The sequence below is a fragment of the Schistocerca nitens genome, chromosome 2, assembly GCF_023898315.1.
Source record: "Schistocerca nitens isolate TAMUIC-IGC-003100 chromosome 2, iqSchNite1.1, whole genome shotgun sequence".
Classification (NCBI taxonomy): Eukaryota; Metazoa; Arthropoda; class Insecta; order Orthoptera; family Acrididae; genus Schistocerca; species Schistocerca nitens.
The window spans coordinates 627406171-627432043 of record NC_064615.1 but is presented as its reverse complement, the minus strand read 5'-3'; the positions used below and the strand labels follow the sequence as shown (position 1 = coordinate 627432043).

General features: G+C 37.2%; 1 protein-coding gene across 1 annotated transcript in view; it reads left to right on the top strand.

The window, feature by feature from the left end:
* LOC126236723 (esterase FE4-like) overlaps nucleotides 1–25873 on the top strand; it is a 426111-nt gene that overhangs the window by 378290 nt on the left and 21948 nt on the right. The window contains exons 9-10 of the mRNA XM_049946247.1: nucleotides 17729–17879; nucleotides 22712–22844. Coding sequence (XP_049802204.1) covers nucleotides 17729–17879; nucleotides 22712–22844 — 284 coding nt within the window. The remainder of the gene's footprint in view (nucleotides 1–17728; nucleotides 17880–22711; nucleotides 22845–25873) is intronic.

Here is a 25873-nt window from a genome sequence, read left to right as displayed (position 1 = left end):
GGCCAGTCACACTTAGCAAACAGTCATGTCATTCGTCCCCTCGCCACAATCAACACTACTACCCATGTTGTAGAAAAATTTATCTAAGTAGTGGAACATATTACCTGTTGAATTGTTTGTATGGACTTACTAACATTTAGGTATATAAATATGACCTTTTTAATTTCTGTAAGACACAAAAAAAAGACACCAAATTTGTCACCACTAAAATCTGCTGCCCTAGGCTCCAGCCTACTCAGCCTGCTAGTAAATCCCCCACTGTATGGTACTGTAATTTATGCTTATAAAGTATAGATGACACATTGACAGCAATGGCTACTACATTTAGTAGTTATCTCCTCACAGTGGCAGCAGACGATGGACCTGCCAACAAAGAAAGTAAATCAGGCACTGTGTTCACCACCAGCAGTCATTATTTTCTAAAATACAATCACTAAGAAGATTAAAAAAGCCTTATATCATGATAAAACACTAAATCTTCTCTCTCTTATCTTGTTTCTAGCAGAGTATTAGCAACTTCTGCCAATAGGACAGGGCCACTCTTGAGTTATCAGTCACTGAGCAAGGTGGCGCAGTCGTTAGCACAATGCACTCACATCCAGGAGGATGGCAGTTCAAACCCACATTCGGCATCCCGATATGGGTTTTGCATGATTTCTTTAGACTGCTCCACTCAAATTCCAAGATGGTTCCTTTGAAAAAGCACAGCCGATTTCCTTCCCTATCCTTGACACCATCCGAGCTTGCATTCTGTCTATTATGACTTCTGTCTATTATTGACGGGACTTTAAACCCAATCTTCCTTCCTTTGAGTTATCAGTCAGTGACCCAAGGCAATTTTCTAACAAACTGAAACATGTAGTAGTAACTGATGTGTTGGCAGAAGAGCCAGCACCGTGTTGCTAGAGGAGGCCGAAATGCACGCGTTTAAGCTCACGCAGACTGGCGTGAGGTCTGGAACAGTTAAAGTAGTTGAGTCTAATAAATAAAGTACGAAGCTCTTGGAATACTTAACTTTAATCCACAATTGGAGAACATCGCTCTTGTTGATACATGAATTATAATCTCAATATAAACTGGTAATGGTGCCTTGCTAGGTCGTAGCAAATGACGTAGCTGAAGGCTATGCTAACTATCGTCTCGGAAAATGAGAGCGTATTTGTCATTGATCCATCTGTGGCAAAGTCTGCTGTACAACTGGGACGAGTGCTAGGAAGTCTCTCTAGACATGCCGTGTGGCGGCGCTCGGTCTGCAATCACTGACAGTGGCGACACGCGGGTCCGACGTAAACTAGCGGACCGCGGCCGATTTAAAGGCTACCACCTAGCAAGTGTGGTTTCTGGTGGTGACACCACAGTAACATCTTTCAATAAAAAGGGAGGTAAGCATATCATAACCAACTGCACACCCAAACATCACCTAGCAATACTTTCAAATGTTTTAGAGAAAGGTTTCTGTAATAGAACACTGCTTCATTTTTCTAAGCAGAATGTATTACATTGTAGTACATTAATACTTGTTCCATAGAGCATGAATACGATATTTTGTAACTTATTTTATTTTTATTTATCCATCCGTTGACAATAAATATTGTATGGATGTTGTCAAGCCATTTCAAAGAAAAATGGACACAAACAATATATACGTAAAAAAGTACAAAACAAAATAATACAAAGAGGTTAATAATAATACAATGAAAGTAATGTAGCCTATATACATCCCTGCTTGTTATTTTAAATGCATAGTCTGTTTTTCATAAGGCTTTAGTTTTATCCTCCCTAAATGGCAAGTCCTTATATACACAACACTGCTTAAGTATATATTTACATCACATAACAGCTGTCCTTTCAGTATGTAAATGTAATGAATGATTAGGTAATGAATGATTAGGTACATATTGAGTATTTTCCATTTTGCCTTTATAAATACCATCAGAAAAAAAATTATTGACCTACATAGTCATTTACACAATAAAAACATTGTTCTACTAGAAATTTTTTAAATTCTGTTTTGAATTTGTTATCATCTTCTAACTGCCTGATGTTGACTGGCAGTGTGTTATACAGTTTTGCACCGATATGGCTCACATGCCTTTGTGTATTCGTTCTTTTTGTTTGCTGAGCATGGAGTGCTGCGCTATTACGGGTATTGTAGTTATGAAAGTCGGCATTTGTCTGAAAATCTGCAATGTGGGTCCTGACGTACAATACACATTTGTATATGTATAATGATGGTATAGTAAGTATTATAAGCTTTTTGAATATGGGTTTGCAGTGCGTCTGTGGATGACTGTGAGTTATTATTCGGATGGCCCTCTTCTGCAACAAAAAAATTTGTTTTAGGCGCCCTGTTGTGGAACCCCAAAATATTATTCCGTATGTGGCAAGAGATTGAAAACAGCCGAAATATGCCATTCTGGCACCCTCTGAGGTACAAAGATTTGCAATAATTCTGAGAGCAAAACAGGCTGAATTAAGTTTCTGTGCAAGTTTTATTACATGGTCATTAAAATTTAAGTTTTCATCCACATGAATCCCCAGCAATTTTGTGGATGTCACTCTGTCTAAGGCTTTGTCACCCCACACCAGATCGAGATTTACATTTTGACATATTTTCCCAAACTGCATATAATTTGTTTTATTTACATTCAATGTCAACCTGTTTGCATTGAGCCAAGAGTGGATGTAATTTAGTACTTTATCAGCAGTTGTTGGTAGCAATTGCTTTGGTGCACTTATTATCACACTAGTATCATCTGCAAATATTATTGCTTTGGCTGCATCATCTGAGGTGTGAAAATCATTTATATAGATAAGAAACAATATGGGCCCGAGGATGCTGCCTTGTGGTACTCCTATTTCTACATTTCTTGCCTCTGACACTGAATTTATTTTGTGGTTGGAGTAAGTTGATGTCAGTCCTACAACCTGTGTTCTGTTTTTTAGGTATTGTTCAAACCATTTTTTTCCTATCCCATGTATACCCAACGATTCCAATTTTTCTAAGAGAATGTCTGGTTCACAGTGTCAAAAGCTTTGGAGAGGTCTAAATTTACTCCTACTACACTATAATCTTTTTCTAGATTTTTGATTATTTGTTCAGTGTAGCACATTACTGCTGTTTCGGTATTTTTACGTGCTTGGAAGCCATGCTGATTTCTGTTAAGTAAATTATGATCATTTAGATGTATGTTGATTCGGTGCTTCATCAGTTTTTCTAATATTTTTGAAAAGGCTGGGAGGAGAGATATTGGGCGATAGTTTTCTACCTTATACTTGTCACCGTTTTTAAATAATGGCTTCACTTTTGATATTTTCAGCCTTTCTGGAAAGGCTCCTTCACTGAATGATAAATTGGCTATGTGTGCAAAGGGCTTTGCAATTTGTGGTGCTGTCCTTGTTATGATTGACACAGGCACCTCATCTATGCCAGCCGACATTTTGGGTTTCAAGCTTTGTATCACTATCAACACTTCACCCTCATTTGTTGACTCTACCCTCATCCTACAAGCTGTTTTTGGATATTCAGGTTTTTCTTCATTGTAAATTTTAAGCTTAATGAAGTTGTTGCATTTATGAAACAATTGTTAATATAATTTGGCAAATCTTGTTTATTAATATTGACATTTTTTAAACTTTTGAGGCTAATGTCCTGGTTTTCACAACTCTTCCCCGTTTCAGTCTTCACAATACCTCATATGGCTTTTGATTTGTTTTCAGACTGTCTTATAAAACTATCATTACTCATGAATTTTGCTTTAGCAATTACTTTTCTATATACCCTCTTGTAATTCCTGGCATATTTTATGAATTGTGGGTCTGTGGATGTTTTCATTTTAGAAATTTGTCTCTTTAGAGTTCCATAGGAAGTTTTGATGCCAGCTGTGATCCAAGAACTTGGCTTTGTATTGCCATGTGACCTGAGTTTTGACAGCTTTTTTGGAAAACACATTTCAAAATATTCCATGAAAATGGAAGAAAATGTGTTATATGCATCATTTGTATTTGTTTGGATAGTACTTCTGCCCAAGCCTCATTGTTTAGCATATTTATGAATTCTACACAGTTCTCTGTAGAAAAATTTCTTTTATACATGAAGTGTGTTTTTTTCTCTTTCAGTGGCCTTGAAAGGATTTTGAGGGCAAGAGCATTGTGGTCTGATAATCCCAAATCAGTATTTGTTACTTCAACTTCTGTGCATCCTACATTTTAAAATATATTATCAATAAGACTGACTGTATTATTTGTTATTCTTGTGGGTGTGTGTATGTGTGGAAGCAGGTTGAAACTACATAACAGATTTAGGAACTGGTCTTTTAGCCTACTTTCACTCATAAGATTAATATTGAAGTCCCCACACACAACTACAGTGGCTCTATCGGTGAACAGAGTGTTAAGCAATATTTCTAATTGGTTAAAGAATATGTCTGCATCACCAGTAGGTGGTCTGTATATTGCTATGACTATGACTTTTCCCTGTATTTCATTCAACTGCACAGCTGCAGCTTCAAAATGATTTTCCACACTCAATGATTCAGCTTCACACCTTCTTTTATAGCTGATACTTGGTTTGGTAAATATACATACACCTCCATTTCTGGTATTTTTTCTACAATATTGGCTTGCCAACTTAAACGGATGAATATTAATGCTACTTAGTTCAAAACTTCTGCACCAATGCTCCACAATGCACATGCAGTCAATATTTGCACTGTTGATAGCTACCTCAAGTTCTAATGATTTATTTCTAAGACACTGTATGTTTAAGCTTAGAATCTGCAGGTGATGAGGATGAGAACTGGTTACATTTGTATTTACATTTTGTGGTGTCATACTCCGTTTCTTGCCCTGGCGAGGTACCAAAAATTCTCCAGAAGGACAGGTTTTCCGCACCTTGTAGGTCGTTCACTGGGATATGGCGAGTTGCTTGCTGCTGCTGCTGCTGGTGTAGCTCCCGGTGTCATTGATGCTGTCATTTCTGTTGTTGTTGTTGTTGTTGATGATGATGATGATGATGATGGAGTAGCTGTTTCTGATACTTCAGGTGTTGGTTGTGTTGTTATTGATATGCTTCCTTGTGAACTACCTGCACTTGGGGTGTTTTCTTGCAATGCCAGAACATCACACTTGTCTTGTAGTGGTGATGCTTCATTTTCAGATTTACCAAGTAGTTTGTGGGTCTTGTCCTTGAGGGGAATTACGTTTGAAGTGTCACAACTTACTTTCGTTTTGGCATTTACTATTTCTATTATTTTCACAATTACGAAATTTTTTCCTAATATATTTAAGTGGAAATCATGTCTAGTATGGAATCTCCTTCCTAGTTTGCTTATATCAATGAAAGTAACATTTTCGAATCGTTTGCATATCTGTTTCCTCTCACTATTTGCACTTTCCACTTCTTTGTTAATGCAGGACCATTCTGCTAGATCATGACGATGTGGTACTGAAAATACAATGACGTTAGTACATCTTAGTTCATACAGTCGCTTTTTTAGTGAAAGCAACAGATCTTGTTTTTCGTTTCTTGCGACATCGTTTGTTCCCGCAAGGAAAACGGCAAAGTCTTTGTTGCTTAATGTGGGAATTTTTTCGTGGCTTATTGCAGTTGCTGTGCAGAATTTCGCACCTGGTTTCACCATGGAAGTTAAGTTCACATTGCTTTTATTACGAAAGTCAGTAGCTATGTTTTGCCCTTGGCTGTCTGAATATATTTCGATTTTTGTAATTGTTTTGGAGCTACAGAATATATTCTGTGACCTTACCTAGATCTTTGGTTTTGTATGCCACAAAATACTACCGGGGAAACTCAAGTATTTTATCATTATTTGTATCTTCTTGCGTAGATCAATTACTACACTGACAACATCAATGACAAACTTCACCATAGGATAAATACTAAACCTTAGCATGGGAAAACGTATGATATGGAATCTGTTTTCACTATTTCAAGAAGATAGCAAGACTGTTTAATAGATTAACTCCATTTTGTATTAAAATATCTAGGAGGAATGACCAGGAACTTGAATCCACAAAAGACTAAAAAATAGATCCCTTTTAATTGAAACTGCTGCATCTGGGCATAATAGTACATCTGGATAGTAGTTTTCATTTTGAATTTCAATTCACTACTGCCATTACACACCAATGCTGGATTATCTGCCTAAAAATCACCCTCACATACCAAACATGCTGTGGTGCTTCATTTTTTTGTAAATGTCATGCCACTAGTAAAAAATATGGCACAACAGTGCAACAGTCTGGCATGGCATGCACATCCACAGAAGCATTAACTGTTTAGACAAGCATGTGGCTTACAACAGAAACTGTCCTGTATTTAATTAGGGGAAGGATATCAAGATAAAGCTCATTTAGCATGCAACATACACTGAAGCTAAAAATATGTATCACTCTATACAGCCACTCACTTTTACAATGTCTTTTGCATCCTTGTTAAAAAGGCCCATAACAAAAAGGTGTTACTAAATATTTATAAAGAGCAAATGCTTCAATTACAATATTGTCCTGCAAAGTATATATATCAACTGAACCTTCCCAAAGACACAGCATCTCCTTGCATCCTTAGTGTCACTTCCGGACCATTATAATAGCGCCAGAATTTTGTGTTACTATTGCTTTTATGGAACTTTTATACTCATTTGGATAATGAGGGTTTTTATTAAGCTGCATAATAGCCGCTGTTTTTCTTCAAACACACTGTATAATTTAGGCACTGTATAAGCATTTACAAAAAAATTACCTTGTTCTATCTATTTATTTATTTATTTATTACTTGTCATTAACCAACATTTGTTGAAATAGACAGTTTTGACATTACATTTGATAGTGAATCTAAAATTGGGAAACTATGTACATTCAGATTACATTACATGAGGATAAAGAGTTATTCCCTACATTATAATTCCTTAACATCATAGTTAACTCTTTACTACATTCCAATTTCCTTTACATCATAGTTACTCTCACTCTCTACTACATTCTAATTCCTTTAGATCATAGATACACTTATCAGCTAACAATTTGTGCAGCTGCTTCTTGAAGGCATCATCTTGTAGGTCTTTCAGTGATTGTGGTAACTTGTTATATAATTTTAATCCTGTTCGCTTAAAGCTACTTTGGACCTTAGATAGCCTAGTAAAGTCTACATCAAGATTGTTTTTATATCTGGTATCATGTGAATGAACATCTGTTCTGGAAGGTAAGGTATGTATTTGTTTTTTTATGGAAAGAAGACACGTTTTTATATACAGAGAAGGTAATGTTAAGATGTTAAGTTCCTTAAAGTGCTTTCGACATGATTCTTGGCTTTTAATACCTGTAATTGCCCTAATTGCTTTCTTCTGACACATGAACACTGTCCGAGCACCAGTTGAGTTGCCCTATAATTTTATTCCGTACTGTAAGTGAGATTCAAAGAAGGCATAATAAGAAGATAAAAGTTGTTTTCTGCTAACTAATGTTTTTAGTTTCCTTAACAAAAAGACTACTCTAGATAGTCTGGAACATAACAGTTCCGTGTGGGTGTTCCATGTTAATTCCTAGAAGTCTTACAGAGTCAGACTCATTTAATTTTTCCTGTAGATTGTGCAAGAAGAAATACATAGTTTCAGTCTTGCTACTGTTGAGTATCAGCTTATTACTGTGGAGCCATATGGCAGACTTTTCAAGCATTACTTTTGTTTGTTTCTTCACTTCCTCCAATTTGTTATCTGAGGTAATTAGGGTTGTGTCGTCAGCATACATTATTGACTTGTGAAGCATGAAAGTAGGCAAGTCATTCATGTATACCAGGAAGAGAAAAGGGCCAAGCATTGAGCCTTGTGGCACGCCTCTTACAACTGGTAGGGCATTTGATTGCTGGCTATTTACTATAACTACCTGAGTTCTGTTTGTCAGGTATGATCTGATTAATGCCAGTTCGTTATTTTTGACACCATAGCACTCTAGTTTATTTATTAGTATTTCATGGGATACAGTATCAAATGCTTTACTCAGATCTAGTAGTACAGCACAAGTTATGGAATTGTTCTCGAAGCCATCAAGTATGTCTGTCACAAGAGTTTCTACTGCATTTATTGTAGACAATCCTGGCCTAAAACCAAAGAGCGAGGAGGAAACAAGATTTTGTTCAGCAAAGTAGTTGCAAAGTTGTGTTTTAATGCAGCATTCTATTATCTTGGCTAATATAGGTATGAGGGATATTGGACGGTAACTTTCAGGTTTGTTTTTTTCTCCTTTTTTATAGATTGGGATAACAATAGTATCCTTCAGGACCTCAGGAAATTTTCCAGCTGTAAAAGTACTATTGATCAGAAAGGTAAGAGGGGCAACAATAATGTCAATTATTTGTTTCAAGATGGTGTTGGAGATGCCATAGATATCTTCACTGTATGAGCCATGTAGGTTTGTGACGACTTTGTATATGGTTTGGCAGGTCACCTGTTTCCATTTAAAGGATACGTTATTTAGGTCAGGAATGTTGTAGGTAAAACTTTCAGAAGTTGCATCATCTGGTGCAGAGGTAGCAGTAGCTTCGAACTTAGTACTGTTAACAAAAAATTCATTTAATTTTTCTGGCACTATTGGAATTTCTTGTCTGTTTTTATGCTTCCCTGCTATTTTGTTTATTACCTGCCAGGCTGCTTTGCATTTGTTGCTGGAGTTTTCAATGAAAGCATCATTGGCTCTCTGCTTTGCTGTCTGTATTTCAGTTCTATAATTCTTCCTCGCTTCTTTATACCTCTGCCATTTTATGTAGGGCAATAAGTGTGTTTCTCAGGTCATACAGTTCAGGAGTGAACCAGTTGTGCTTCTTTTTTCTATTTGGTGCACCATCTATTTTCATCTTTTTGATTATTTGTGGGCAACAGTTTTGAACTAAGCTTGCTAGTATGTTCATGAATAAGTTAAAAGCATAATCGTTGTTATTACAATTATATACTCTGTCCCACACAACTTCTGATAATTTTTGCCTTAACTTTGTAATGTTGTCAGGATACAATAATCTGATTCTCTTAATGTGTTCAGGTCGCTGAGTACGATAGTTTTCATAGTTGACCATTAGCCATAGGCTGTCATGGTCAGATAGAACTGGATTTATCACTCTGTACTGACACTCATCTTTTGTCAAATTGGAGATTATGTTATCTAGGCAGGCATCTAATCTGGTTGGCTTGTTATTCATACAGTACAAGTTGTTAGACCTCAACATGTTTTGAAAGTGGGTGACAGTTGGTGTTTTTAGTCGTATGTCTATATTAATGTCACCAATGTATGCTATCTTGTGGTGTCTGTATTTTACCAGCAGGTACTTATTTAAAGTCTCCATTTGGTCTATAAACTGATGAATATCAGAGCTAGGAGTGCGATAAATAGAGATGATCACTAATTTAAGTTTGGGAAGCAATAATGCAGCAATTTCAAAAAGTTGCGCTTTGCAAAAATGATCGACTTTTTGTGCTACATATTCAATATTAGAGTTTCTCTTTATAAAAATAGCGACTCCTCCATGACTACTTTGGTTCTACAATATGAGCTTGCTAATTCAAATCCTTCTGGGGTATACAGGGCAATTTCAGCTGGTGTGATCCAGTGTTCATTTACACAGAAAACATGACATGGGTTTGAACTTAGGAACACATCAATTTCATCTATTTTGTTTTTGATTGATTGTACATTTAGATGCATAATTAAAGTTCTGTTTTTGAGAAGGATAGGCAAAGAATTAGATGCTTCTATATTTACAGTTTTTGTGGCACTGGCTGGGGGATGATAGTCCATAAAAAATCTTCACTGCAGCTACTCACATTCTTACTGCTGGTAGATAAGCAAGTGGCATCTCTATCATTCCTCGTGGCTGTTGATGTGGCTGTATCCGCAGTTCTAGCTGGTGCACCGCTGTTGTCCTCTGTTGAAGGGGCTGCTGTTGTTGATCTCACACAAGGTTCATACCACCCTAGTTCTCTGACTGTCTTTTGGGACTTACTTTTATCTGTAGACTTTAACTTCCTTTTTATTTATTCAACTGCCACGACGCAAATTTAGCTTGTACAAATTGACAGCAATATGACCCTCACAAGAGGATTAGAATAAAGGCAAATGAGAGAATAACAGAAACACCCCCTCCTGCTCCCTTCTCCCCCCTCCCCAAACACACACACACACACACACACACACACACACACACACACACACACACACACACACACACAAGAAAGAATCCTTGTAAATACCAGGAATTGAAACAGATCCTCCACACAGCAGTAATACACACTTATCACTTAGTTACAGACTTTAACTTATTGTAGAAACTCACAAATCATCTGTAAGCTTAGACTCTGCTACACCAACAGTTTGCACAGTAACTAAAACAGAAAATATTTACATGATATGTATGCATGTAACACACACACCAGCAAAACATTGTACTGAAAGCGACCAAAATAACAACAGTGTCAAGGAAAGAAGCTTCAATAATAATTAAACCATTAGAAACACAAACAATGTTGTCTTCACTGTAAGAGAAGTATTTCAAGAAACTCAAATCAAGAAAAATCACTGGATCTCAGGACACTTTTTTGTGTGTAAAGATTACATGGATTTAAAAGTCATAGAATTCAAATTTTGCCATGGGGGACACAACGACCCCAAAACTAAACCCCCATCAGTGCAATATTTATATGGAAAGAAAAAGAAGAAGAGATGCAAATACTTCAACATTAAAATGGTTCCTGCATTACAATGGAATGCAGACAGGTTCAAGACTAATGTGAAGGAGCTGAAACAATTGGTGCACCATGGAAGCCCCATGTGTCTGTGTGTCCAAGAAATGCATTTCAAAGATTCTGATACACCTGTTCTGAAAGATTATACTCATTAGAACATATAGCCTCAATAGGGAGATGAAGTATTTGGTAGCAATAAATAACACTCCTCGTTCTTTTCCCCGTGGCACAATCTTCTGAATAAAAGTTATCACAGTGTACCTGCTATGTAGGATATTCCCTTTACTTGCCACCACATGATGTCATAGACAATGAGGCTCTCAACAATCTCTTCATACACCCCCCCCCCCCACTCCTCCTCCCTTCCCATTACCATTCCTCTACCAACTGTTCAGTCTCTGTGTGAATTTAGTGCATACAATGTGTAATTAGGTAAACCCACGACAGTTCCAATGGGGCTAGCTCACTGAGAGGTTCATACATGGCACCCATCTCTGGACAGTCACAGGAAGTGGTGAAGCATTTGCTTCCCAGAAAACACTTCTCAGTCTGATAAATTTAGCAGCTCCAATGGTGACGTAAGAAAAACATGGATCAAATATGCTTCAGTAAAGAAAATATAAAATTTTTTTTCTGGCATAGACAGAAAGATATTAACTGTCGGTGAACCGTTGTATTACACAGTCTGAAAACCACAACAGATTTCTTGAAAATTTTTACATAATTTTAACAAAATGCTTCCTCTTGTGTTAAAAATGACAAATAGACTGTAGTTTGCACAGTGCAAATAATGAACTGAGATATAATTCAAATGTTGGCTTTACAAACTATGTCAAATGATATAAAACTGAATTTAGAAGGGTGGCAAAGGCATCAAAAAAATTTATTTTGAATCATGCAAATAAATCAAAAGTAATGTTGTCAGCTATATAACCTGATTTACAACTAATTTGTTGTGTAACCTGATTTTGGAATTTTATGAACTGCCAACTACAACACTTCAGCTTAGTCACAGAACAGACTTCTAACATGCGGTGCAAGTTAGAAGTCTGTTTTGTGACTAAGCTGAAGTGCTCAGTGATACAAATTTACATGTGCAATGATAGAAATGTGGTGAAAATGCATTCAGTACAAATCTGAAGCGCTCAATTATGCAAGTTTATGTGCGCAATGATGTGAATGCGGAAAAAACTACAAATGTTGTCTGCTCGATGAAAACTATGAAAACAGGTACTCCAAACCAACATTTCATGATAACTAATCAGTAAGAAACACAGCACATGTTATAATGAAATCATGAAAGCCATCTGATGATGAATCGTAATGATTCTAAACCAGGTAATGGTACCTTTTGAATAAAGGAACTTAAAATAAATTTGTGGCTGGTTGCTGTCTCAACACCATCAACATTTGTCTTCAAATAACAGTCATGGTCTCCAACCATGTTATCATATGACAAAATCACATTATTCACAATGTTGAGAATGGCTGTGATGTGAGGTCTGAGTGGGGTACGGTCAAGTAGGGGGTGCCCCAGGGATCAGCGTTGGGGCCACTCCTATTCCTTATTTATATAAATGATATGCCCTCTAGTATTATGGGTAACTCTAAAATATTTCTGTTTGTTAATGACACTAGCTTGGTAGTAAAGGATGTAGTGTGTAACACTGACTCGGTTTCAAATAGTGCAGTTCATGACCTAAGTTCATGGCTTGTAGAAAATAAACTAATGCTAAATCACAGTAAGGCTCAGTTTTTACAGTTTCTAACACACAATTTAAAAAAAACCTGACTTTCAGGATCTTGTTCAAAGACGTAATGCTGCCAATTTTACTGTTTGAATGGTATCTCAAGTAAGTGATCATTACTTAATCTACTTTTCTTATTTTCATTCACTTATGTCATGTGGTATTATATTCTAGGGTAACTCTTCCCATTCTAAAAGGATATTTTTGGCTCAGAAATGGGCAGTTCGAACAATAATTGGTGTAAGTCCACAAACCTCTTGGCGACCCCTGTTCACGAATCTGGGTATTTTGATATTGGCCTCTCAATATATATATATTCCTTACCGTTATTTCTTGTTAACAATATTAGCTTATTCCCAAGAATAAGCAGCTTTCATTCAGTTAATACTTGGCATAAATCAAATCTGCATTTGGATTGGACTTCCTTAACTCTTGTGCAGAAAGGTGTGCAGTATACTGCTGCATCCATTTTCAATAAGCGACCACTCAAATTCAAAAATCTTAGCAGTATTCCATGCACTTTCAAATCAAAACTGAAGAATTTCCTCATGGGTCACTCCTTCTATTCTGTCAAGGAGTTCCTTGAAAAAGTAAGCTGATTCTTGTTGTACTGTTGATTATATTTACTTAAACTTATGGATTGATTTTTTTGGGTTCATAAACATTTTATTTTTATCTGTTATTACTCTTATGTTGTAATGTCATGTACTGACATATTCCATGACCTTGGAGATTTGCCCCTCAATTTGGTCCTGCGGAACTTGACATGTAAATAAATAAATAAAACACATCTCATCTTTGAAATTGCTGATGTACTCTGTAACATACTGGCATTCACTCTCTTCCTCTCCACATCTCTGACAGCTACAGTTCACATACCAATTAATCGACCTTCAGTCTCATCCCAGGCAAGTCTACAACATAGCATGAATTAATGCAGATATAATCAATCTACGGCAAGCTCCATGTGATGTGGCAGGCATAAAAGTCAGTGACATTCCATCCGGTTGCACACCCAACCATAGAAAAGATTTTGGTTGCTTATTGATCCATTATAAAGCACATTTCAGATATGTGCTAAGCAGTATCTTATGACTCTTCATATGGACTAAATTTTGGTCCTTGCCCAAGGATGGAGCCAGTTTCTGCCTTGGTTGCTGATGAGGATCAAAATGATAATGGATTAAACAAATCATAACAGAGGGGGCACTATAAAATTTACTTTACAATACTTTAACTCAGCACCAATTTACACTGACAGGTCCAAGCAGTGACAGGACATTAGCTCCTCAGTAGTTTGTGCCAATAATGTTTTCTAGATCCGCTTACCAAATTAATTCACCATATATGATGTAGAGGTGCATGTGATCTCCCAAGCACCAAACTAGATGAGATGCACGTTCAAGCTACAGAATTCCTCACCTGCTCTCACTCCTTCAGAATGCTTCAAGCTACCCAGTGAACAGAGCCGTTTGAAGGCACAACATACATCTACAACATCATCTTACAACATTGAAGGAAGGAGAAATGCCCGTTGGGCACTAGAACATGTTGAAATTTGAGGAAACAAAATGGCAGATGCAGCAGCCAAGGGGCCTGCACAGTACCTACAGTAGCATAATGTCAGGTCCACTAATGTGTAGTAATATTGATTTCAAAAAACATGATCATGTATGTTACTTGAGAGGGGAGTGGCTGGAAGTAAAAAATAACAATCTGCAGTCAGTTATAAACAACAATATGCAGTCAGTGATATTGATTTTCATGGCATAACTCCTTCCAGATAAAAATCCTTCTTGCTCCCATTGTCCTTTAACATACTCATTCCTCCTACTTCAGGAGAACCTGCCAGTGTGTGGTGCATGTTGTGTATGGCTGGTATGGCTGTCTGCAAACAATATGTTGGAAAAATACAACTAGTTTTCAGATCAGAGGAAAGACTATAACTCAGCAGAAAACATACCCTCTAATTTATATAATGACAGATAATGTATCAAACCCCCAATAAATTTATGATCTCATCTTCCCTCCGTATCTCCTTATGTCCTTACCTCTACCTCCTTACTCATATACTAGACAAGCAATATGGATAGCACAAATAACTACAGACTGGTATCTGTATTGTCTGGTATCTCAAATATATTAGAGATGCTTATGCAAGATAAATATTGATTAAATTCTTAAAGAAACACAATACTCTGATTCCCATACAATTCAGTTTCCAAAAATGGAAATCCACAAAAACAACTATTTGTAGCCTAACAAAATCTGTTATAGACAGATTATATAAAATAAAGTCTGTTTCTGCTATGTTTTTGTCTAAAGGCTTTGACACAATCACTGTCACAGCCCTAACTGAAAAACTTGAAATCTGTGGGATACATGGATAGGCAGCATAATGGATAAAAACATATGTGGCAACATAAGGCAGTATGTAATGACAATCTGCATGTAGATATGAAATCCAGACCATTAAATACATGTACCTCATGGATCTGTACTTGGTTCACTAATGTTCAGTCTCTTTATAAATAATATCCGAGTCACTGTAAAGGAACAAAAAATAGTGGATGACGAAATGACGTAACATTAGTCACCAAAAAAATCTGGGAACACATGAAAGAAGTGCATGTATTTTGACAAACACCGTAGTGCAGTGTCTCATACAGACTGACTTAATTATAGATCTAAAAAATACTTTGTTCATAGTTTTCAATAACAAAGATAAGGATGCATATATGCAGACTGAAGTGATGAATGAAAATTTGTACTAAGGCCAGGATTCAAACCTGGATCTCCTGCTCACCAGGCAGATGTGCTAACCACTATGCCATCCTGGGACAGTGCCATTGCACAACTACATGGACTACCCTAGCATACCTCCCTCCTCAGTCCAAATTTCCATTTACACTTCAGCTTTCTTGATATTCCCACTAAACTCAAACAGTATTGCAGAGGTTCTCCAACTGTATTTCAATAGCACTTCAGCATCAAACAAAATGGAGGAGCCTGCCTGAAAACCATGTATTGGTGCTTTAATCAAATGAAACTATGTGGCTCCAGAGACATTTTCAAGTCTCAGACAATGGGGATTTGGACCAAGGAGGGAAGTGTGCTAGGGTAGTCCATGCAGTTGTGCAAAGCCATTGTGCCAGGGTGGTGCATCTGCATAGTGAGCAGCACGCTCGGGTTCAAATCCCAGCCTTGGCACAAATTTTCATTCACTGCTTCAGTCTGCACACATAAATCATAGATAACTGAAACTTGAAAAAGTCTCTGGAACCATATAGTTTCATTTAAAGAAAAGGATTGTCATACAAATATATTTATAGATGAAACAAGACTGGAAGAAGATATCTGAGTAAAATTTTTAGGAACTGTGTTAGACAATAATCTCCAATGGAGGGAACATAAAGAAATTTTCTGCTGAAAATTAAGTATTATGATATTTATTATGGAACAACTTGCACATTATGCTAATACACAACTCCTGTGTGCAGTGTACCATGGCCTTTTTGAACAATATCTATAGTATGGAATTACTGTGTGGGAAAATTCCAACAAATATAACACAAAAAGAATTCTTTTATTGTGAAAATGGGCATGAGGACCATTCCTAATAATAAAAAACAGTTATTCATGCAAAACTATCTTGCAGAATCTAACAATACTTACATTTCCTTTCTTGTACAGACTAGTAGCTTCATTAATAAAAGAAAATATATTGCCAGGAAAAATGCTGCTGGCCATTTATATCACACAAATTAAGAACAGCTGAGAAGTAAAACAGAAACTATGAGTTGTGGAAAAAGTTTCTTGATACTCACACATACAATTGGTAAGGTGTCTATCTAAGAGTCTGTTGGGCAGAATGAGAGAGATGATGGTTCTGTTAATTTCTTAAGGATTATTTAATGTTGAAAGAATTTAACAGTGTAGAGAAGTATATATGTAACTAGTTACCTGTGTGAATGAGTGAATGAAAATAATATTTATATCTATCTGAATATAAAGCTACAAATAAATACAAATTTTTTATCATACGGTTTTTGTATGTCTGTGTTATAATCACCTGGTTCAAGAATATTTAAATAACTTTGAGGCCTAAACAGAAATGTATAGGCAAATGTATATAAAATTAGTATCATATTTGCCCAATTTTTGTTTTAAATTATATTTTAAGACACTAGATTAAGTTGACTTGTCATATATTACTAGTGCATACTCTGGATATAATTTGAAATCAATAAATCAATTTGTTGTGGCACTTTGGTGCATGACTGTTTTTCAGCCTTGAATTATGACAAATTTCATTACAACCAGACAGGCTATTAACAGTAGACAAGCAGTTTTCTATAGACATGTTCTTGTACTGCACTGAAAAATATTTCTATGGACTCCCGCTCAAAAAGAGAGTGAGAGTGAGTGAGAGAGAGAGAGAGAGAGAGAGAGAGATTGGTGCTGCAAATTTATTTGCTTACCATATACATTCAGTTAGTAATGGTCACCTTCAAAGTACAGCCAATTTAAACCTCAACATGTTTGTTATCATTCCTCCCATTGCAGAAAACATTACTGCAAAATTCTGGTCTTTTATTTCTGGTGAACACTGTATTTTTTAACACAGTGTTCACCAGAAATAAAAGAATGTATCCTTACTAAACTGTTCATATACTACCTGAGAGTTCAATGATTTTTATGAAATGACCACATGAAGACACAAGTTATATTAAAAAATTATGTCACTAATATACAACATTAAATAGTTCCTTGGTTATGTCCAGTGTTTCACACCTTTAGTGTTGAGGTAATTTCATCATGTAAACCGCATTTGTCTCCATGAGTTGCAGTTTTTAAATCAACTCTTATTCCTGCTAAAAACATGCATCTTAATGTGGACTAACAATAGCATTGCCAGTAAGGTTTAAATGATACATGGTTTTTGACATATGAAAAGATTTATCTTTAGTTTGCGTGATCACAAAGTTCAACTTATTCATGTTTTGTAAGCATTTTCTTTTGAATTGATGTGAAATAGATATGGTTTATCATTTATAAAAGTATCAAATGTCACTATTTCTGTATTAACTAATAATGAGTATGTGTGGAGTTGATATATTTGTTGCTCAACATTTATGATCTGAAATAATACTACTGTAGGTTAAATTATAACAAACTTGAAAAAAAATTTAATTGTAAGTGAATAATATGTTGCATTTTTATCCATTTTTGAAGATGTGTGCAGACCTTCACTTCAATATGGGGTCAGACATAGCCGCTAGACTCATCGCATCTGCACCCAATCCACCTCAGATTTATCGTTACCAGTTTTCCTTTGAAAGTGACCTAGCACTTACTTCCAGAATGGTTGATCGCAGATTTCCAGGTTAGATTTAATGTTCCTTCACTCTTTAAGAAAGTAATATTATTTTAACTGTATAGTTAAGATTTTGTGCCTTAATAAGTGTTTTTCATTATTTATTTATTTGTTTATTTTCATATGGTAAGGATAGTTCTGGTAGAATGTAAATAATTCAAGAGTAAAGGAGACCACTAACCAAAGAGCAGAAATATTAAGTTGGTGACAGACACACACACAAAATGGAAAGAAAACTTGCTAGCTTTCAGAATAAATCCTTTGATGTGCGCGCGCATGCACACCCCTTTTATTGTGTGCCAAGTAGGCTGACAATACCGGACTTGTGTTTCAGCAGGTTATGGATGTGGATGTGGAATGAGTCAAAGCTGATACAATATAGATATCATACAATACAACACATACTGGTATATTACACATGGTAGATGAATGATTCAAAACTGGTACAATACAATAATATAATCAAGATAATAAACAATACAATACAAAAATACAATAGTGATAAAAAACAATACAGATAACAATGACAAAGGAAATAATCTGAATTACTACTCAAATTACTTATCTCTGTTGAAGAATTCATCTAAAGAGTAGAAACATTTTTCCAGTAGGAATTCCTTTAGCTTTTTTTTTAATAGCATTTTATTTTCTTTTTGATACTTTATATTACTCGGCAGTGTGTTAAAATATTTTTGTACTTCTGTACTTTACCCCTTTTTGTACCAGAGAGAGATTTTTCCGTTCACAGTGCATATCATCTTTCCATCTTGTGTTATAATGATGGTATGCCTCATTTGTTTCATATTCAGAGGAATTAAGAAGAGTGAAAGCCATGAGTGAGAGGAGGTATTGTGAGGTAGTGGTTAATATACCTAACTGTTTAAAAAGATTTCTACATGAGGTTCTTGGAGGGACATTACATATAATTCGGACTACTTTTTTCTGGCTTACAAAAAATTTTTTTGAAAGTGGTGAGTTGGCCCAAAAGATTATTCCATAGCACATCACTGAATGAAAGTAGCCAAAATATGCAGACCTTGATACGTTGATGTCTCCAATTTTGGAGATTATTCGGATGGGAAATGTTGCTGAGCTAAGCTTTTTTAGTGTTTGCTGTATGTGGAATTCCCAGTTGAGCCGGTTATCTACGTGAACGCCTAGGAACTTTGTGCACTGAACGCTCTGTAACTGTTGGCTCTCGTGTGCAATGTTAATCTCTACTGGGCTTATGTAACTGGATTGGAACTGTATGTAATTTGTTTTACTGAGGTTTATTGCTAGAGAATTTGGTGTACTACGGTGGGGTGGCAAATGTATTGGGCGAGAGATGAGCATGGTTGGCTTATGGCACACAGGGAGGCAGCAGGTTTTTGGCTTGGAATGCAAGAGGAAAGGATGGCAGGTGATACATGAGCACTGGAGACACTGATTTGCAGTGCTCAATGAAGATGATATGGAGGAATGGATTGTGAAGGAAAGGGGAAAGTGTTGAGTAGAGGGTGTGGGGAAAGTTGGTTAGTGGAGAGTTAAGCCAGGAAGTTTACAGGAGTGAAAGATGTGTAGCAAGAATTAATCCCATCTGTGCAGTCAAAAACTGGTGCTGGAAGGAAGGATCCAGATGGCCCAGGTAGTGAAGCATCCATTGAACTTGAGCATGTTGCACTCTTAGCCACAGATTGGTGATGGTCATTCATCCTGGTAGACAGCTGGTTGGTTGTCACACTGACATAAAAAGCTGTGCAGTGATTTCAACAGAGTTGGTACATGACTTAGCTGCTTTAATGGGTGGCCCTGTGTCTGATGGGATAGGATAAGCCTGTGACAAGACTGGAGTATGATGTTCCAGGTGGGTGGGCTGGGCAAGTCTTGCATCTGGGTCTTCCACAGAGAAATGGCACCTGTAGCAATGGGGTGGGAGAGGGAGTGACATAGGGATTGACCTGTATGTTGTGTAGGTTGCGTGGGCAGCAGAATGGCACTTTAGGAGGCATGGAAAGGGTCTTGGGTAGGAATGTGCCTCATTTCCAGGCATGATGGTAGATAATAAAAGCCCCAGTGAAGGATATGGTTCAGTTGCACCAGTCCAGGGTGACACTGAATGACAAGGGTGTCACTGCTTTGTAGCTGATTCTTGGGGGTGGTGGGAATATTAGCGGCGTTTGAGGGTGACATGGGGAATCTGTTTGCTGACTAGGTTTCAGGGATAGTGCCTGTCTGTGGAGACTCTCCTGAGACCTCAGTGGCACAGACATGGGCACCCACACAGAACACTCCTATGCCAACCTTTTTATGGGCCATCTAGAGGAAATCTTCCTAGCCTCCCAAAACCCTGAACCTCTTATCTGGTTCAGAATCATTGATAATATCTTCATGACCAGGACTCAGGGCCAAGACACCCTATCCATATTCCTCCAACCTTAACTCCTTCTCTCCCACCCATTTCACTGGTCATCCTCAACACAATGTTCCATCGTCATATATGCTACCTCCACCTCTCTGATGTCTCCACCCATGCTTCTGTCCATATTAAGTCCACTAACCACCAACATACCTGCATTTTGACAACTCTCACCCCTTTCACATAAAATATTCCTCCCATACAGTCTGGTCACCCAAGGATGGCATATCTGCATTGACAAAAATTCCCTTACCCATTATACTGAAAGTCTGGTACTTCCTTCATTTCCCTCCCTTCCTCCATAACTCCCTCCCTCCTACCCTTTAACCACTATCCACACACCAAATAACCCATACTTCCAACCAGTCACTTTTCTTCCTTAGCTACATCACCTACATTTCTGGAAATCCCAAATAGCTTGTCTTTTATGTGATAAACTAGAGAAAACTTTTCCAGTAGAACAAATGGCTTCATTTTGTGCGCTAAACAACAGACCATATTCCACGTGGATGTTATTTTAGACATTGTGTTTTTGGCATGCATATTAAATTTCACTTGAAACAGATTTTTATAGCCACATGGTTAGAGGTGCCATGTCATGGACTACGCAGCCCCTCCTGCCAGAGGTTCGAGTCCTCCCTCGAGCATGGGTGTGTGTGTGTGTGTGTGTTGTTCTTAGCATAAGTTAGTTAAGTAGTGTGTAAGTCTAGGGACTGATGACCTCAGCAGTTTGGTCCCATAGGAATTCACACAAATTTGAACATTTTTTGAGATTTTTATAGTTTACTGATTATTTGTTACTTTTGTAGAATATATCACATTTCATCCATAACATTATAGTGATACCAAAACCTCTCCTTTTAAATACCTGCTTCAAATTTATTGTAAAAGCCATTATGACAATAATGCAAAGAATCAAGAGCTACTAATGTCTTCTAGCCATTTTTCAGTAGTTCCTGCGATTTCTTTCATTTCAACATGATTAACTAACATGTTCAATTTGAGTCTTGCATAAATAATATACAGAGTTGTATGATGAGTGGAAATGCAACTGTCAACTACTACTACAGAGTTTGACATCCAGTGAAAGCATTTGCAATCATGCATGCATTAAAAGTTAAAAAATTACAAAATCTGACTAAAAGTGATTTGTAAGGGTTGGCAGCATGATCCCTACAGTGGCTGGTGAACTGGGTTGCTGGTATGTCAGTTCACCCACCAGTTGTTAAATGATAGCCTGGGAAATTAACATTTCTGGTTGGAAAAGACTTTTATTCATAACAGTTATAGTGATGGGAGCTGAAGAGGGGGTTGTTGGCCTAAGTGATGTATGTGGCCTTGGCAGTTAAAGCGTGCCAGAAAACTGGTGATGGCCAGATGGCCAGCCAGAACTGATGGTGTTAAACCTCAGCCTCTGATGCAGCTGATGACAAGGGCATGTGCCAGCTTTGGATAAGGAAAAGCAATGATGAAATCTGCACAGGGCAGTGGTAGGTGGGCAGCTAGATGGACCAGACCCAAACTCACAGCCCACCAGAGAGGCAGCCATCAATAGATTGTAGTCATCCAGCAGGTGACCCAACAGTGAATAGGCACTGATTAGACTGTACATAGATTCAACTCAAGCAGAGGCCTGCAGCTAATTTAGATGGGCTGGCTAGCATTTCTCAAATGGCAGTACACCTGGCATGTAAGACACAACAGGCCAATGTAGCCAGATGTAATTGTTCAGAAACTATGACTTCATTTATCCTGGTTTTTGTATCTGGTCTGCTTCTTCAAGAGCCCTGATAGAGTTGTGAGGTGTCACAAACTGGCTTCAGAGATGCTGGCTGGTGTCCTCTCCATTGTTAGTGTACTGAATATAATATTCTTGCATGCTGCATATGTACTCTTCTGTCATGACACCTAGTTATCAAGCTGACTCGTATTTCCCTCCTCATGATGTCATTCTGCTGAATCGACATAAGAGCTGCCCTTTACACCGAGCGAAGCCATTATGCAACAGATATTTGAATATTTACTAAAGAATCTTAAGCTACTGTATAAATGTGTACCATATTCCTTCACTTGGTGTGCACAATATTGTTATTTCTGTGACTGTTTTTTCATAATATAACTCCACCTTCTACCTACCTAGTCCTTTATGTATGGTTTACTAATGTGGGCACAACATTATTTTAAATTTTGTTGTGATCCAATGAATTAACTGAAATATTGATTAGATACTATGTATAATTTATCCAGCAATAAAACCACTAAATACTCATTTGAAGAACAGTAACGCAATATCAGTAAACACAGTGTGTTGTCTCTGTTATAGTAGTAGGCCCCTATTGTCATAATCTCTAACAAAGATTTTACATGTGTACTTGAATACTGTTTTATGCTTTTGTTACTGCAGAATGTTACAGTAATCATCATTTGTTTTTACACTATGCAGGTGCTACTCATACTGCTGAACTTTGCTACTTATTTTTGTTTGCTGATAACAGGCAAGACATTAATAAAGACAGCCACCAACATACTGTTCGCTCCATTATGGCTTCTCTTTGGACAAACTTTGCCAAAACTGGGTGAGGACATCATTTTGTCAATCTTTTAAGTTATATATTTGTTGTCATTGATTATTTGGAATATCTTCATGTTTGAATTTTCTATATTGAAAACAGTATTCTGTTCATGTTGGGCATTTGGAAAATTAATGAACATACTTCAGCTTTTGCTGCATCCAGCATTTTTTCAGAGCTAAAAAGAGATGGAACAAAGTAAACTGAAGCAATTGATGAGGAAAGGATAAACAGTTCAGAACCTTGCAGCCACCTTTCTTTTCATTGAAGATGATGTATCAGTAGGGAAGCCATGAAATGCATAAAATTAGTGTAATTCAATTTCAACAAAGAACACAAAACACCTCAATTAATCTGATACCAGCTTCTTTTGCATTGTAACACTTAACCAAATACCTAGAGTCAAAGAGACTAATTAAGGCCAAGGCAAGAATACATACACAAAGATGAAATAATTATTCCACACCAGTGTTAGTCTTGCTGTACTGTTTATTTTTAATCATCCTTCTGCCACATTTTGCATTATAATAAGTGAAAGACAGTACTTAAAAGATATAGTGTCATTCAGGAAGAACTTACAATTTTCTGCAAAATCATACTGGTCATTATAAGAGAAGAAATTTAATACCATTATGAACAAAGCATACAATATTAACATATATTCTATTTCAAATCAGTAGTGAAATTTCTCCAGAACATTCTTTGTAGGTGTTATAATTTCCACAAATATTATTCTGTCTGAGAGACTGGTGTATAACAGTATTTATGTGCACAAGACACATGGTGCTTCGCAGTTTTGCATTGTAAAATGGATTCTACCCAGAGGAGCTATGTTAAATATCATTAATAACCACATCAGATACCCATCACAGATTTTCTGTAACTTTTCTAAGGTCCTTGACTGTGCAAATGTTCCACAGTATTGAAAATTCTCACACTACTCCATGAAGGGCAAAATGCTTATTTGGTTACAACCTTCCTCGCATAACAGAAAAAGGAGTTGTCCTAACAGATCAGATGCAACAGTGAACTCAGAATGGGTGAATATTAAGTAAACAGGGTGATTTTTTCCACTGTATACAAACTCTAGGGATTGATTGATGAGAGGATACAGAGGAAAACAGGTCTAATGAACTTATGGCTGTAAGAGCATGGTTTTAATGCCAGAGACCATTTATTCAACCATACATTGTTACAGAGACTGAGGTCTAATACACGCTACAGTTAGAGTATGTGTTGAAGATGATCTCCATGTGCCTCAACGCATGTGTGTATGTGCCATAGTGTGTTCTGTCTCACACATTCACAATGACCAAGCTGCATCCGAACAGTGTCAAAGGCAGCATGGATACACTGTTCCAGTGTTTCCATGTCTGGAATGGGCTCTGCATATATGATACTTTTGAGGTGGCCCCATAACCAGAAATCACGCAGGTTGAGATTCAGTGAATGAGCAGGCCATACAACTGGATCCCCTGATCCTATCCATCAACCAGGGAAGACACAATTGAGATGCATCCAGATGTTAATAGCGAAGTGAGCTGGAGCACCATCATATAGCAGCACATAATCATTTAAATATCAATGGCATTTCTTCCAGCAGGGGAGGCAAAGTCACCCACTGGAAACGCTGATAGTTTCAGCCTGTTAGGTTATGTGGAAGCAAGAATGGTCCCAAAATACAGTCACCAATTATCCCAGCCCACACATTTCAGTTGTACTGATGCTGATGATCTGCTGTCACCATACCATGCGGGTCCTGCATACTGTCCCACAAATGACTGTTATGAAACTTAAAGATAACACTCTGTGTAAAGTAACATCACCTGTGAATAGGATGGATGACACAAATCCTGGAATCATTGCCTGGTGAAGAAACCAGTGACAAAACTGCTCCCAATGTGAAAAGTCTGTCACTAGTGAGCCCAGCACACACTGTAAGTGATAAGGGTAGTAACAATTATCATGGACAATGTTCTACGCGGTCATCCACCTTACCCTGTACTGGTGGCCAACTGCCTGGTACTGACATGATGATCACCTTCCACAGTGTTAATCACATTTTCCTCCAAGTCTGGTGTCCAAACATGTTGGGCAAACCCTTCACAATTTCTTGCTTTCTGAAATGACCTTGTCTCAGACAAATGGCATCCACCTTAACCTGTACTGGTGGCCAACTGCCTGGTACTGACATGATGATCACCTTCCACAGTGTTAATCACATTTTCCTCAAAGTCTGGTGTCCAAACATTTTGGGCAAACCCTTCACGATTTCTTGCTTTCTGAAATGACCTTGTCTCAGACAAATGGCAAAACACTATTGCAAACACTGTGGTTGTTGTTGGCGGGGATAGGTCTCCTGATACAAGATTGCTGCCTGCTGCCTGCTGCCCATTACCATCTACCTTTCTGTAAGTAAACACCACGTCGGCAAGCTCTTGATTCAAATATGGAACCATTGTGTACAACACTGTATCACATCCACTACAAGGTGAGTCAGCAAGAGAAGTGAATTAGACACAACAGTACCAATTACTGTGGCAGGAGAGGGCACTAGAGCATGATGGTAAGCGCGTATTAGACTGCAGTCTCTGTAACAAAGTATCATTAAATAATAGGTCTCTAGCATAGAAACCATGCATTTCTGGACATAAGTTTATTAGACGACTTTTGTTCCTTATCCTCTTGTTGATCAATCCCTCAAGTTTGTAAATGGTGGAAAAAATCACCTTGTATATTCATCCTTAGGCACTGATTTTCTTAGTTTAAATAAATGACCTGCCACTTTCCATAAATAACAAGGTAAAATGGTGATGTTTGCTAGTGATAAAAAATATATTGATTGACAGGCACCATTTCACAATGCAAGATTTGACTGCAATAATGACAAACCAAGCCTATAAACGGTCTGTAGCATGTAATTAAACCTTAAATTTTTCAAAAATAAGGCTGATCACTTTTAGACAGTAAATACCAAACCATACCACAACATAAGTTTTTAAACGAGTAAAAAAGAGCAGTGAGACTAATATGTG